The sequence below is a fragment of the Rissa tridactyla genome, chromosome 12 (assembly GCF_028500815.1).
Source record: "Rissa tridactyla isolate bRisTri1 chromosome 12, bRisTri1.patW.cur.20221130, whole genome shotgun sequence".
NCBI classification, from domain to species: Eukaryota; Metazoa; Chordata; class Aves; order Charadriiformes; family Laridae; genus Rissa; species Rissa tridactyla.
The window spans coordinates 6,183,119-6,195,752 of NC_071477.1; the positions used below are offsets into that span (position 1 = coordinate 6,183,119).

Below are 12,634 nucleotides of genomic sequence, written 5' to 3' on the forward strand. Positions count from 1 at the left end.
ACCAGGAGATGAGCTCAAAACAGCTCCTGACTTCTAAAGTAATCATAAATGCCAGACTGCATTTCAATTAGCCTTCTGAATCCTTCTGCCTTTTCCCTGCATACAGCAGAATGACAGACTTTAAGAACAACCTCTTCCTTTCAGTAAAAAGGTTTCTCAGGATTCCTTTTGCGCTCTCCCGAACTGACCAGCTGGGCTTTTAGGGAAGCACCAGATATCATGAGGCCTACGATGTTACCTGCTGTGATTGTTCCGTAGCAGTCAATATCCCTGCAGAGGGATGCACAAGACTGCTGGAGCTGCGGACACCAGGTTATGCTTCCCTTTCCCTTCTGGGTGTCGAGTATTTTCAGGTTTTCCTCTTGAGGCTGCGGGCAGGGATCGTAGGCAGCAGCGAGCCTCCGGCCATGCTGGCCAGAGATAAGAAAGGGCATTGCAAAGAACACGGGAACGGACATGAACAGGCAGGCACAGCTGCCCGCTGAAGAACAGCTTCGCCCCATAAAGGTGAGTTATCTGCGAAGGTGCAGGGAGCGCAGGATGATAAAAAGCAACATGAAAATTTGGCCTGCGAATTTAAATGCACACTGAATTCCCCTCTCATGCAAATGCACTGGGAGTCACATACTCGCCGTGCTCATCTCAGCATTTGAAAAGGGTAAGTTAGAAGGATCTTGGTGAGGATGAGCTTCCTCCTCTCCCCTCCTAGAGCTAGAATAGGAACTAGCACTAAACCTCCTGACCCATGTCCTGGTTGGGCAAAGCTGGGGCTGGTGGCCCCCACAGCCACCAGCCAGCCCCTGCTGCAGGGGCAGAGGGGCTCTCGCAGTCAGACTGAAGCTTGCTCACCCCGACGGCAGAAGCGGCTGTTTCCCAACGGAAGCAGCAGAGCACATGTAGGTGCTGACCACCCTGGAAGCACAGCCTCCTCCGGCAGGAGCAGGGCAGCCGCGACGCGGTGCCACACAGCTCGCCCCTTACAAAGAGCAGCCAAAGGTCAGCTGCACCCTGTCTGCAACAGAGAACAAAGGAGGAAGGCAGCACAAAGCCTAAATATGACTATTGCCTGCAGGTTCTTGCAAGGAGCCTAGGGGATATTATCATAGCTGGCAGAGAATCACACCTCCAAAGTCTGTGTATACAAAGCTCCCCAACTCATACACCAAAAAAAGCCGGCCTAAACCTTCCACATGTGCGGGGTAAGTTCTGGGACCTCATTTGAGGTACACAACACAAACCAACAGACAGTTTCAGTCTCTGAAACTTAGCTCTCAAAGCAAGAGATAGTGGCTGGTATATACGAAAGAAAGAAGAGCTCATATGCATCAGCTGTGCTTTTTCTTCACCATCATTCAACATTGTGGGAACAGGAGTAATTCTCCAATAACTTTGTGGACAACAGCAAATGCCGCGCTGCAGCTCCCACTGTTCCAGTGGGGCCATTTAGTTGCTTGTCCCCCTCCAAAAATACGTCTGAGACACTGGGAATTCAGGTCGTATTGAGTGGTAAGACTTGGCATAGCATGGCATACAGACGGTTTGGGTCTGCCTCTGAAGGGTCCATTGAATCCAAAATCCCAGCTGAATACTACAGCTAGCAACATCCAAGAACAGAGAGAAAACAAGTGTGCAAAGCACACTTGTACATGCGGCACCTATACTATGAAGGACAGTGCCAAAAGAGCTGGTTGTAAAGGTAGGGAAGAGAGAACCCGCGCTGGGAGGAGTCACGGGCTTCGGTAGTGTGCAAGGGAGCACGTGCGTGTATGGACCTGCAAGAAAAGGTGAAGGAGGAGGTCAAAACCAAAAAGGGAAAACAAATTGTTCTTCATTACCATATATTATAAGAAATGTATCATGCCAGGGTTTTATGGTTCTTTTTATGGCCATTAATAACAATGGTGGCTCTGAGAGTTATGCTGCTGCTATGGATAATTAAATCTTATGCTCAGGGCAGAAGCTGGGCCACCCAAGGCAGTCAGACTAAGATTCCCATGCGGAGCATGAGAAACCTATCCAAGTTCAGAGTGGGAGTGGGGTGGGATTTGCTTGGGCGGATGCGTTGGCTCCTGGCAGATACCAAAGAGACAGGCCATCCCCCCCTCAGCACTGCCAGTCCTGCACCTGCTGCCCCCAGCCACGCGTCCGGGCATGCAGGGACAGGGACACGCAGCTCACGCCAGGCACGAGGCCACAGGGGGTGCAGGACAGGCTGTGACTGCGTCTGAAGCGGCCGACGGGGCAGAGCTGCACATCGCATTCCTGAAGTCCAGGCAAGGCAGCTACAAAAGACCATTCCCAGCTCAGACATCACCGAAGAGTCAGCCCCGGCACCTGCTTGAGTGAGCGGGCAGATATTCTGGAAACAGACATGCTCAAGAGGGGCCTGAGGATTCTTCTGCAGACTGTCAGCAGTTTTGCTTTTATGAATCACAAACAAGTAGAACAGTAAATCAACCCCCCCCCCCCAGCACCGTAGCGTATGAAACAACCAGCTTGAGAATTAAAACACAAAAAGTCAAGGAATCAAGAAGCTTGGATTCCCAGAGTGACATTAATTCTCACCACAGTCCCACAGGGCACATTTTAGTTTATGCCTTAATACAGAGCATTAATGTTGTTGCAGGAAGCTGAGCCTCTGCGTGTCCTGGCTTGTGCATTTTGCTCCCAGTGGTCCCTCTTCATTCCAGCAGCCAGGCTTCCACTCCCACAAAGCTGACTCAGATTAACAGGATCTCACACGCACCTGATTTTTCAGTATTTAGCCCGTTGTTCATCCATCTTCCCCCTCATCTCCCTCCTCCCAATAAAACACAGCAAATCTGTGAGAGAAGAGAGCCCTGATGCAGCAGCTCCTGGGCCAGGAGTGGGCACAGCCCCAACCTGCTTCTTGTGCACTCTCCCCACAACAGCATTTTCCACCACGTACCACAGCTCTGCCGTCAGGTGTGCTTGGGAGCTACCAAATTTGAGCTTTCCTCCAATGGTACCCAGGGCTGGTGGCACAGTCGGGGCTGTGACTGGCTTGCCCATGCACACCAGACCGGTTCTCAGGAGGGACATGGTTTTAGGTAGCTGCTGAGGCTCAGGCACTCCTTACACTCTCCTTATGCCAGAGCCTCCGAACAAATATCTACTCAGACTTGCGTAAAAACAGCCTTAGAAAGTGAGTGTGACAGAGACTGGGCACTTCAGCCCGGGGCTGGTCTCAGCCTGTGTCACTGCGGTTCAGCAGCGGGGTGGTGGTGGTGGGGACTTTGCTGTCCAGCTTTCCAAGGAGAGCCGCAGCTACCCAGCGCGCTTGTCCTTTGACAATTTTTCATTACGCTGTGGGTACTTTACTGCATGCTTTGTGCCTTAAATACCTCTTATTAGCATTTGAGTGTCTTCCTTCCTTAGAAAGCTTGCAAGGCTCCCATTAAGGGTAATGAGAGTCACACTCCTGGGAGGCAAGGAGAATATATACCCCAACATCTCCTGGTTATGGTCTACTCTAACCAGTATGTCAGAGCATCATCTGCTAGGGATTTATTACAGAGGCATTTTACAACAGGGTCTATTATAAGTTATTAAGGAATGGAGCAGCTTCTACTGTTCTTTCATTAAATATTAATAGAACATTTATAAACCGATCCTTAATTTAAAGTGTTACCTTTAATCAAAGCCCCGGTGATAACAATGCAGCCTTTGGTAAGGCCCCTCTGGTAGTGCTTAAACCTTTCACACTGAGATTTGACGTGCCTGCGGGCGCACTCGTGCGCTGGGCACAGAGCGCACAGAGGAGCTGTGGCCGGTGCAGGCACGGGCAGGGCACGCTGGGCTGGCAGCTGCAGGTCTTGCTCCACGGTGCTGCGAGCACTGCAGGGAGCCGGGCAGCATCCTCCTCTCCAACACCCAGCAACGCCCGTGGCACGGGGACCCCAGCACCAGACAGATGCAGGACGCGCAGCCACGACCTGGTCCCCTGATGTCCCACAGAGAGGGTCCCAGCCCAGCTGGGTGCTGCTCACCTGTTTTACTGTCCACAGTGAAGTGCTGCTCGCCCTCCAGCACGCTGTAGACTACCCGGGCACTGCTCCCGTACGTGGGGTCATCAGCATCAGACGCCATCACCTGCATCACAGAGGTGCCTGCAGCAGGGACAAGGAGGAAAACAAAAAGTCAGGGAGGAGGCGAGAAGAGCAACACAAACCTCAGGGCCGGGGGCTGGCAGAACAGGGGCCAACGCTGATCACTCGCACATGCTGATGGAAATGAAAAGAGTAGGGTGCAAATGCAGCATTGCCTCCCCACAAAGTCCTGAGAGCCAGGACTCCAGATCCTGCTGCAAATTTTGTCCTGCAGAGCAGCAGGAAGGATCAGGCCTTGGGCCACCTCGGGGCTGCTGTGTAGGCAGGAGCTGCTCTCCAGGACATCACTGGTCTGAACAGCTGGGAGCTTTTCTCCCAGCAGTCTTCTGCTGGAGCGTCTGGGAAGGAGCTGGGGATGAGATGTCACTGCCACAGCTGCCCCTTTTCCCATCACCACCACCACACAGTCACCTCCAGCCAGGGTCTGACCCACAATGCAGCAGACAGACCTGCAAAGGCACGACAGCCATGGAAGAGAAAAGGCTTTTTGCTTGCCCAGAGCCAGACGCAGCACCACGTCCTCATGCTCTACACGTAGCAGGGCAGGAGGACTATAAATTGGATAAAAGTCCATCAAATGTCTGCAATTAAGTTATTGATTTTCAACGCTGCCTCATTAAACTGGGTGCTTCACTCCAACTGTCCCTGTGATGGCTTTAATTTGACATCATGTTCAATTTGACAAAAGCAGGACCCAGGACATGAGAACGGGCCCGAGAGCAAAGGGGTTGAGATCTACAGAGACAACAGAAGGGAGGAAGGAGGGGAAACCTAATCCTACCTACAGACGCCTCTGAGAAAGGAGACAGTGTGGCCAAAGACCTGCGAGGACAGGCTACCCAGTTCCACCTCCAGCACCAGACTTAGAGCATCCCTGCCCTGCAGGTCAAGCACTGACACCAGTCACCTCTCTGGTGGGATGAGGTGCAGGACAGGCAGAAGAGCCCTGAGCTGCTCATAGGAAAGATCAAACCAACTGGGAAACTCCCTGCTGCAAGATACTACCAGGGCTAAGAGCCGACAAGGCTGGCAGAGGAGCTGGAAATTTATAACGGAGAAGATCCCCCAGCAAAGATTGCAGTTAAAAGGCAGGTTTTGCTTCAGAGGTGACTCCAGGGCACAAGACCAGCCCAAACTGAAGGGGCCAGGAGAGAGCATTTCACAGCTCACGCTGCTACGTCCAGCAGCTCCGCTCTGCCTTATGCACCTCTTAGGGCTGCTGTGCCACCAGCTGAGGACCAGAGGTACCACACTCTGGTCCAGGAACCCTTCTGTTCTGCAGAGCATCCATCCATACGCTGCAAAGACAATCTCACAGGATGATCTTGGCTAGACCCATGTCATGAATAACCCAGAGCCAGGCTTACTACTAGTCATCAGCATCTGAGTCTAGACCCATTACATTCCCAAACACCAGAGGTACGCACAAAGTCAGAGACAGCCTCTGCTCCCATGACACAGCGGGCAGAAATGGAGCTGGAACCATCCAGATGGAGGATGAGGAGCTCCAGGCCCTGATGTCCTCCTCTTCCCTTGTCAGGAGACCACAAGCCCACAGTTTGCAGGCAATCCAGGCAGCTTCTGCGCCAGCCCAGCCTGGACTTGGGCAGGAGCCGAGACAGTGGAGATAGCAATGCTGCTGCGAGCAGCTGGGATGCACACGCTCCCCCCTAGCCCAGTTCACGTCTGATCTCCTGGAAAGGGTGTTCACTAGAAGAAAATGAGCAGTTACCATGGTTGCTTTTCATTCTCCCTGGCATCTTCTCAGAGCTGCAGCTCTGCTGATAACATGAGAATCCCCCTCATCCGTCTTCAGCAGCAGGCTACTTTGAGTCGACATATTTATGCTTTGCTGTCTCCGGTGAAGTTATGGCGCATCCCTGCCAGGCACGTCCAGATTACACCGCAGCAACACTAGCTCCCTGCCTTGCAAACAACTGTTCAAGAAATACTATTGCTGCATTTCCTTGAAAGGGTCTGTCTTGCCTCCTCCTCCTCCCCCTGCCTGCCATCACACAACTCTTTCAGCAGGTATGAGCCAAGGCAGATCACCCCCACGCCAAGAACCACTTGCTCTTGCCCAGGCCCCCCAGAGGCAAAGGGTGAGGAGATCCAAAACTCACCCACACGTATGCAGGCCCAGAGTTATTTGCCTGCACTTGCCCTGTATGCGGTACAGCCTGCGTCATGACTGCATGCATGCAGATGGAGCAAGTGCCCCAAGGACCATGCCACAACCCTCTCTATCCCAGCCATCTCAGCGCTGTCACCCAGCCCAACGATCATTAAAAGAGGAGGGGTAGCCACTAAAAGTTTGCATCTCATGCTGCTTCTCTCCAGATACACTCACTCAATTGTATAATTCACCTCTTAATCCATCCCTACCAGACAAAGAGCTATATTCGTTGTGTTCCAGTATTTACCTGAATAATAATTTACCATTATTTACTGCAAAACTGCATCAGTGCCAGAGTCCAACGGGAAGGCAGGATCCGTGCCCATCCAGAGGTGCATTTTGGTTCTCCATTTTAAGCCATGCTCTGGACAAGCCAAGCATGTTGCTGCTCTCAGTTTTCCAGTGCCAGCACAGAAGGCTCCTGGCCACGGGGCTGCCTCGGGCTCTTGGGTGCTTCCAAGCTGGAGCTGCGGGGCAGCAGATCCAGGCTGCCGGGTCCCAGGCGTGAGCCCCGTGTTTGGGACCAGCCCTTTCCACTCCAGTGCAAGGGGAAACCAAGCAGCATGAGGAGCATTGCAGCAAGGCACCTTCAGCTCAGAGGCAGCTGGATGATGCTGAAAGCCAGTGATCCTGAAGGTGATGAAGGCTCCATCCTTCCCCACCTGCTCTCATGGCATCTCATTAAGAGACAAGCAACAACAGGCAGGTAGGGAACATGAACCCCGCTTTGTGCCTTAACTTCTAGTCTGTGAAGATGCAATGCAGCCTGCTCAAGGTCACTCATAGGATATCTAGGAGTCCAACTTTCCAGCAGCCTCTCTTAACCCCCACACTTATCCCTTTTCCACCCTTCCCTCCCACTCTCCTTCAATATGAAGGACAAACATCTGGAATTCCGGTTTAGCCTGATCCTCTCCTTCCTGCAGAGACAAGCCTAGGAATGCTGCCTCCAACCCCAGCTCTGATATTACTCCCTGCTCTCCAAGCACAGCACTGCCCACAGCAAGTACGACTTTTATTTAGTTTTCTGGCATGTGCCTTAGCCATAAAAGATGCAATAAATAACATCTAAATATCCATTACGTACGGTATAACCCACCTCCTATAACCAGGAAGCCTCAACTCATATCCAGAGTGATAATTAGACATGCAAAACGAGATAAAGACCTTGTTTCTTCCCTGGCTAGCTCACCCGACAACTGGAGGAAACCAACAATTTTACATAAGAATTAATGAGTCAGAGTCCATCTCCTGCTCTTCTGCTGCAGAGGTGCGATCTGGCACAGCGGATCAAACAAACTCTGTTTCCCCCAGAGGGAAGTGGGGCCAAGACTCTGACTTCCAGAGCAATCCTCCCACGCAGCCCGCACCGGCGCCGCAGGAGGGGACACAGACCCTGGCCACCAGCCATCCCCCGGCTCCACAGGCCCTGCCTGGGCTGTCCCCGTTCCACACCCTGAGCCGACCTGGAGACGTGCCAGGGACGTCAGCCAGCCCTTGACTCCGCAGGGCAGGGAGATTAATCCCACCTCTGCTGCGCCCAGCTGGGATCAGCAGCGCAGAGAGGGGCTGCCAGCACCGAAGGGTGCCTGACGGTGCCCCCTGGGAGCTGGTGGGATGAAGGAGCCGTTTCTCCGCTGCAGCCATGAGCATCTTCGCCCAGCTGCCCCGGCACAGCACCCTGCCAGGCAGAGCGGTCCTTGAGCCCTGGCTGGCATGGATGGGGCTCCGCAGGTCCCGGGTTCTGTGCAGCACCTTTGAAATACTAACACAGACCTGTCCTAGCATCCATCACCACCTTCGCTGCGGGACCCAGAGCCTCTGCGGCCAGTTTCAGCCATCTGGGGAGGTGCCATCCGTCTGCGCGCAGAAGGATAATGGCTCCAGACCACTTACTATGCCACTCACTCCAAACACGTTTAGCTAAAATAAATGTCGACAGGCAAACTCCAAACACATCCAAGAGTAAAGAGGCCCTGCACTGAATCCACAAGCAAGCCGACGGGACCTGTCACTTCCCCAGGGACAGAAGTGCAGCCAGGATCCAGGCCTGCAGAGAGGCAAACAGCAGGAAAAGCCAACACTTGTTAAATTTGACTGTCCCTCCTCATGGCAGCCTTCACCCCTTCTCTGGTGCAGGCAGGAGCCTCCAGCCGCTCTCCAGACCAGCTCTGGGGCTGCAATCTCACCTCCAGCTGGGGCTGAGCCCAAAGGACAACCCTCTCCCCGTGCTTAGAGCATCTTTCTGTGCAGACGCGGTCAGCTCCGGGGCAGCACATGGTCCCCTCAGCCCTGCAGAATATAAAGGACCCCAAAAGGAGTGCTTTGTCATGCAAAGCCACAGGCCCTGGCCCGATGCCAGGGTGCAGCACTCCCATCGCAGGGACCTGGCTGCCGTGGGCAGCTGAGATTTTTATAAGTGATGCAATTTACAGCTTTTCTCTTGCCCCAAGACACGCGGTGGCTGATGCACCCCAGAAGCAAGCAGGCAGGACATCAGGGAAGTAAATAAACCAGCGGAGCTTAAAAGTTACTGGAGCAGAAGTGACTTCCTTGCAATCTCAGGAACATCCTTACTTGGTAGGAAGCCAAATCCGACCCAGAGGAGATTCACTGCAGAGCCCCCATGTCCCCCGGGACGAGCCCGAGGGAGCTAACCTGGCTGTGGTGGAATCGCTCAGACATACAACTACGGAAACATCCTTTGGGGTGTCTGGCCAGAAGGCACCCCAGCCCCTGGCACCAAGCAGATAAACGTGGTGTCTCGGGGAGCAAACCAAAGCATTAAATCAAGGGGGAACACGTTCCCGGAGGGGCTTAGCACATGCAGAGGGGATGTAGCAGATGCTCAGATGTGCAGGGCAGAGGGCTCAGAGCTTGCACCATGACCAACAGCGCAGTGTGAAGGTGCAGCCCCACTGAGGACCAAGCAGCAGGGCAAGCCCCAGCAGCTTCCAGATGCATACAAGTGTTTTAAGCACTTTCTTATCAGGGGAAAATAAAAAAAAAAAAATCAGACTGCCTGCAAGTGTTCTGGCTGCATGTTAAACAAAGTATTTTTCTCTGCTTCCAGCGTGGAGATTAAACCATTTCTCTTCACAATAATCACTTCTGCATTCAGCCAGCTTTGTGCTAGAGTCAGGGCTTGACCCCAAGTTCCTGTCTGTACAGCCAAATCATCTCTAATCTTGATTTGGTGCTACACAGAGAAATAAGGAGAGCAAGATGCAGCAAAGGAGAAGCGATGTTCTGATGAAAGGATGCACATTTCCTAGCGTGTCCCTCATGCCAGGCTCTTCATGCTCCCCAAACAGCACAGAAGCCAGCTCTGGGTGGCAACACCCGCTCTGTGCCACCCGCAGAGCTGTCTCGCAGAAGGCAGCGAGTGCTGGGTTTGGGCTCGTGCCCGTGTGCGGCAGACAGCTGTTCGGCAGACCCCAGGGAGCTCAGGAAGGGAGCCCAAGACACAGCTAATTTTAGCATCTCCTGTTACAAGGTGAAGCTCCTGCAGTTCCCAGGCACTTGGCTGGGTCCCATCCTACCTTCTTCTGCAGCTCCAGGTCTCTTCCTTTGGTACTAAACCCTGCTCGACTCAAATTTGGGAGTGATCTGCACTGGGGTACCCAGGCAGATGCCAGCACAGAGCATCTGCAAGCTCTTAGCCCACAGCTTCTCCTTGAGGTGACAGGACAGCAGGGGGTTTGCAGCTCAGGCCCCATCCTGCAGACACACCAGTCCTTGGCTAGCCCAGGCTGGGGGCTGAGCAGGGAGAGCCCCCTGCCCCGCTCGACTCCGGCTGCCTTCCCTACCAGCCTCACCCAGCATCAGGTCAAACCTGCCCCCCGACAGCCGCACCCCACGGCTCCGTGCCCCGCTGTCCGCAAAACGGTCCTCGGCAGCTGAGCTAGTTCTGATGCCCCAGCAGCCCCCCGAGCAGATGAAGTTTCCGGAGACGAGCCAGTTGAAGCCTGCTTTTGCATGCCAAGGGAGCCCAGGTAAAACTGCCATTTTGGATGTGCTTCCTCCAAGCGCAGGAGCTCAGTGCCAGCCTCAGGTCTGCGCTCTGTGTGTAGAAAACACTGACTTCTTCAGGGGCACACGCTCAGCCTGGCTCCATGGGCCGAGGTTAGCTCCAAGCACCACCTCTGTCCCCTGCAAATCCCAAACTCTGGCCTTACCTTCCTGACCATCTTGCATCTGCCACTTTTGATCCATCGGATAGAAATAGCAACCCCTTTTCCTTTCCCGTTGCAGAGGTTTAGAGTGAGTGTGGATGAGTTCATGGAAGACAGACAGTGAAGGTGACTAAACCCAGGGAAACCACCCACAGCTGCAGAAATCCCCACGCTGAAACTGGTTGTTGGCTGGGAGAGTATTAAGAGGAGCATCACACATGCTGCGTGTGCTGTTCCTCCTCCTCAAGCATCCACTTTGGCCACTGTCAGGACAAAATTCTGGATCAGAGAGGCCTTTAGTCCACCCTGACTTAGCGTTATCACCTCCAGCAGCACATTATGCTGTCGCTACCAAAAGGTGCTGCCCCGGCCCCAGCACGGAGCAAGGGGCAGGTGTGCTGCAAAGCACTCCCAGCTACTCTGTGAGAGTTCGTGCAGTTCTCTCATTTGTTATTCCCTCTTAGACACTAGGAAATCAAATGACTTTCCCTCCCAATTAGTACTCCTTCATTATGCAAATAATGTCCTTTGATCTGCTCCTGCTGTCAGAGAGCGGATCTGACCGTATTTGTTTTATTCCTCTTTATGCCCCAGGAAGGTACCCACCTCTGGGAGCTGGGACTATGCTTTTGGCAGGGAATGGGGAGCTGCAGCCGATAGCTGCCATGAGCGAGAAGAAAAACCACCCACTCGGGCAGCCCCAAGCACAAACGCCAGCGAGGTCTGGGAAGGCAGGAGCGTGAGAGGAGGAAAAAAGGGGGTCACCCTTTGCTTTTCAGGCTGGGCCACAGAGCAGAGGCTGTCAGAGCAGCAGAGATGGGGAATGAACAGGTCCCCACAAACAGGCTCCAAGCTGGAGAGCATCCCTGCCCCCTGGGGTGGTCCCATCCCAGCCCCTTCCCCAGCAGAGAGCACAGCTGAACTGGTGATCCAGGAAAACATCTGCACCCAAATGGAGCCGAGACCAGGCATGTTCCCCAGCAGGTCCCCAGGGTCTGACCTTGATCTTGATGTATGAATAGCCAACCCAAGCTCTCCCCAGGCTGCCCAGCCTTCCTACCCTGACTTGGCCAGCACAAAGCACAACCTCCTTCCACATTCAGGAAGGCAGCAAGGCATGCTCCCCATTCACTCTTATGAAAATACCCCTCAGGTCTAGGGGAGATCATCTGTCCAGCTCAGAGACATCACTACCAATACCAACCACAAAAACAAGCCATGACAACAGCTGAGCCAAGCCTTGATGCCACAAAAGGAGCACTCCCACGCAAACAGGGCCTGGCAGGGTTTTTCCCACAAGAAAATCCTGAACTTTACCGCCCTGGCCCAGGCAGAATCTCATGTCCTTGGGGATGTCCATGCATCCCCAGCCCTTCCTACAGCAGCTGGAGCTGAACTTCACACACCGGGTCCGTGACCAGCCCCATCTCCCTCTGTGTCCACACCAGGGCTACGGTGGAGGAGCAGGGCGGCTGCTGAACACCAAGAGGGTGGAGGAGAAAGCTACTTTTCAGACTTGCTTGTTTATGCTTTCACAGGACATGTCCTTTGTGCTACCTGTTCCTGGCCAAAGCACTGGTAAGCTGCAGCAGAACCAGGAGGCAGCTGGGGACTTGCAGCAGCTGCGTGTGGGTACCCTCCAGCCCTGCGTTCACACCGCAGGGCACCCATGTCGCAGCACCACTTGAAGATGCCGTGTGAAGCCCTCCCTGCCCTGTTAGCTGGGCCATCTCCAGGGCTCGGCTGCTGCAGAGAAGACCTTACGCTCCCCAGGGCATGGCCAGGCTACAGAAAAGCTCCAAGATTGTCTCGGGCAGACAGACATCAGCCCGGTAAGCAGAACAGGCTCTTGGCTCCAGCTCCCTGCTCTGCGCATGCAGCTTGGAAGCACAGCCCACGCCGTTCACAGCACTCCTCTTTACTTTTAACTTCTGAGTGTTTTAATTTGCAGGAATCGCCTCCTTTCATGTTGTGAAACCGTGTTTCTTTCTCCCTCTGATCTCCAATTTCGCATAGAAACTGTCTCCTTTGATATGTCTTGTTCACATCAGTCTGATCAGGCAGCTCCGTAATTGTTAGTGACTTTCAAAGAACTGGGATCCTTGTCTAATACTCAGAGTTGAGAATTCCTTCCTTTTTAAATGTTGTTCAAG

General features: G+C 53.6%; 1 protein-coding gene across 3 annotated transcripts in view; it reads right to left on the minus strand.

Moving 5' to 3' along the window:
* CDH22 (cadherin 22) overlaps nucleotides 1-12,634 on the minus strand; it is a 105,001-nt gene that overhangs the window by 57,014 nt on the left and 35,353 nt on the right. For all 3 annotated transcript variants that reach the window (XM_054218850.1, XM_054218851.1, XM_054218849.1), the window contains exon 4: nucleotides 4,011-4,130. In XM_054218850.1, the coding sequence (XP_054074825.1) occupies nucleotides 4,011-4,130 (120 nt within the window). The remainder of the gene's footprint in view (nucleotides 1-4,010; nucleotides 4,131-12,634) is intronic.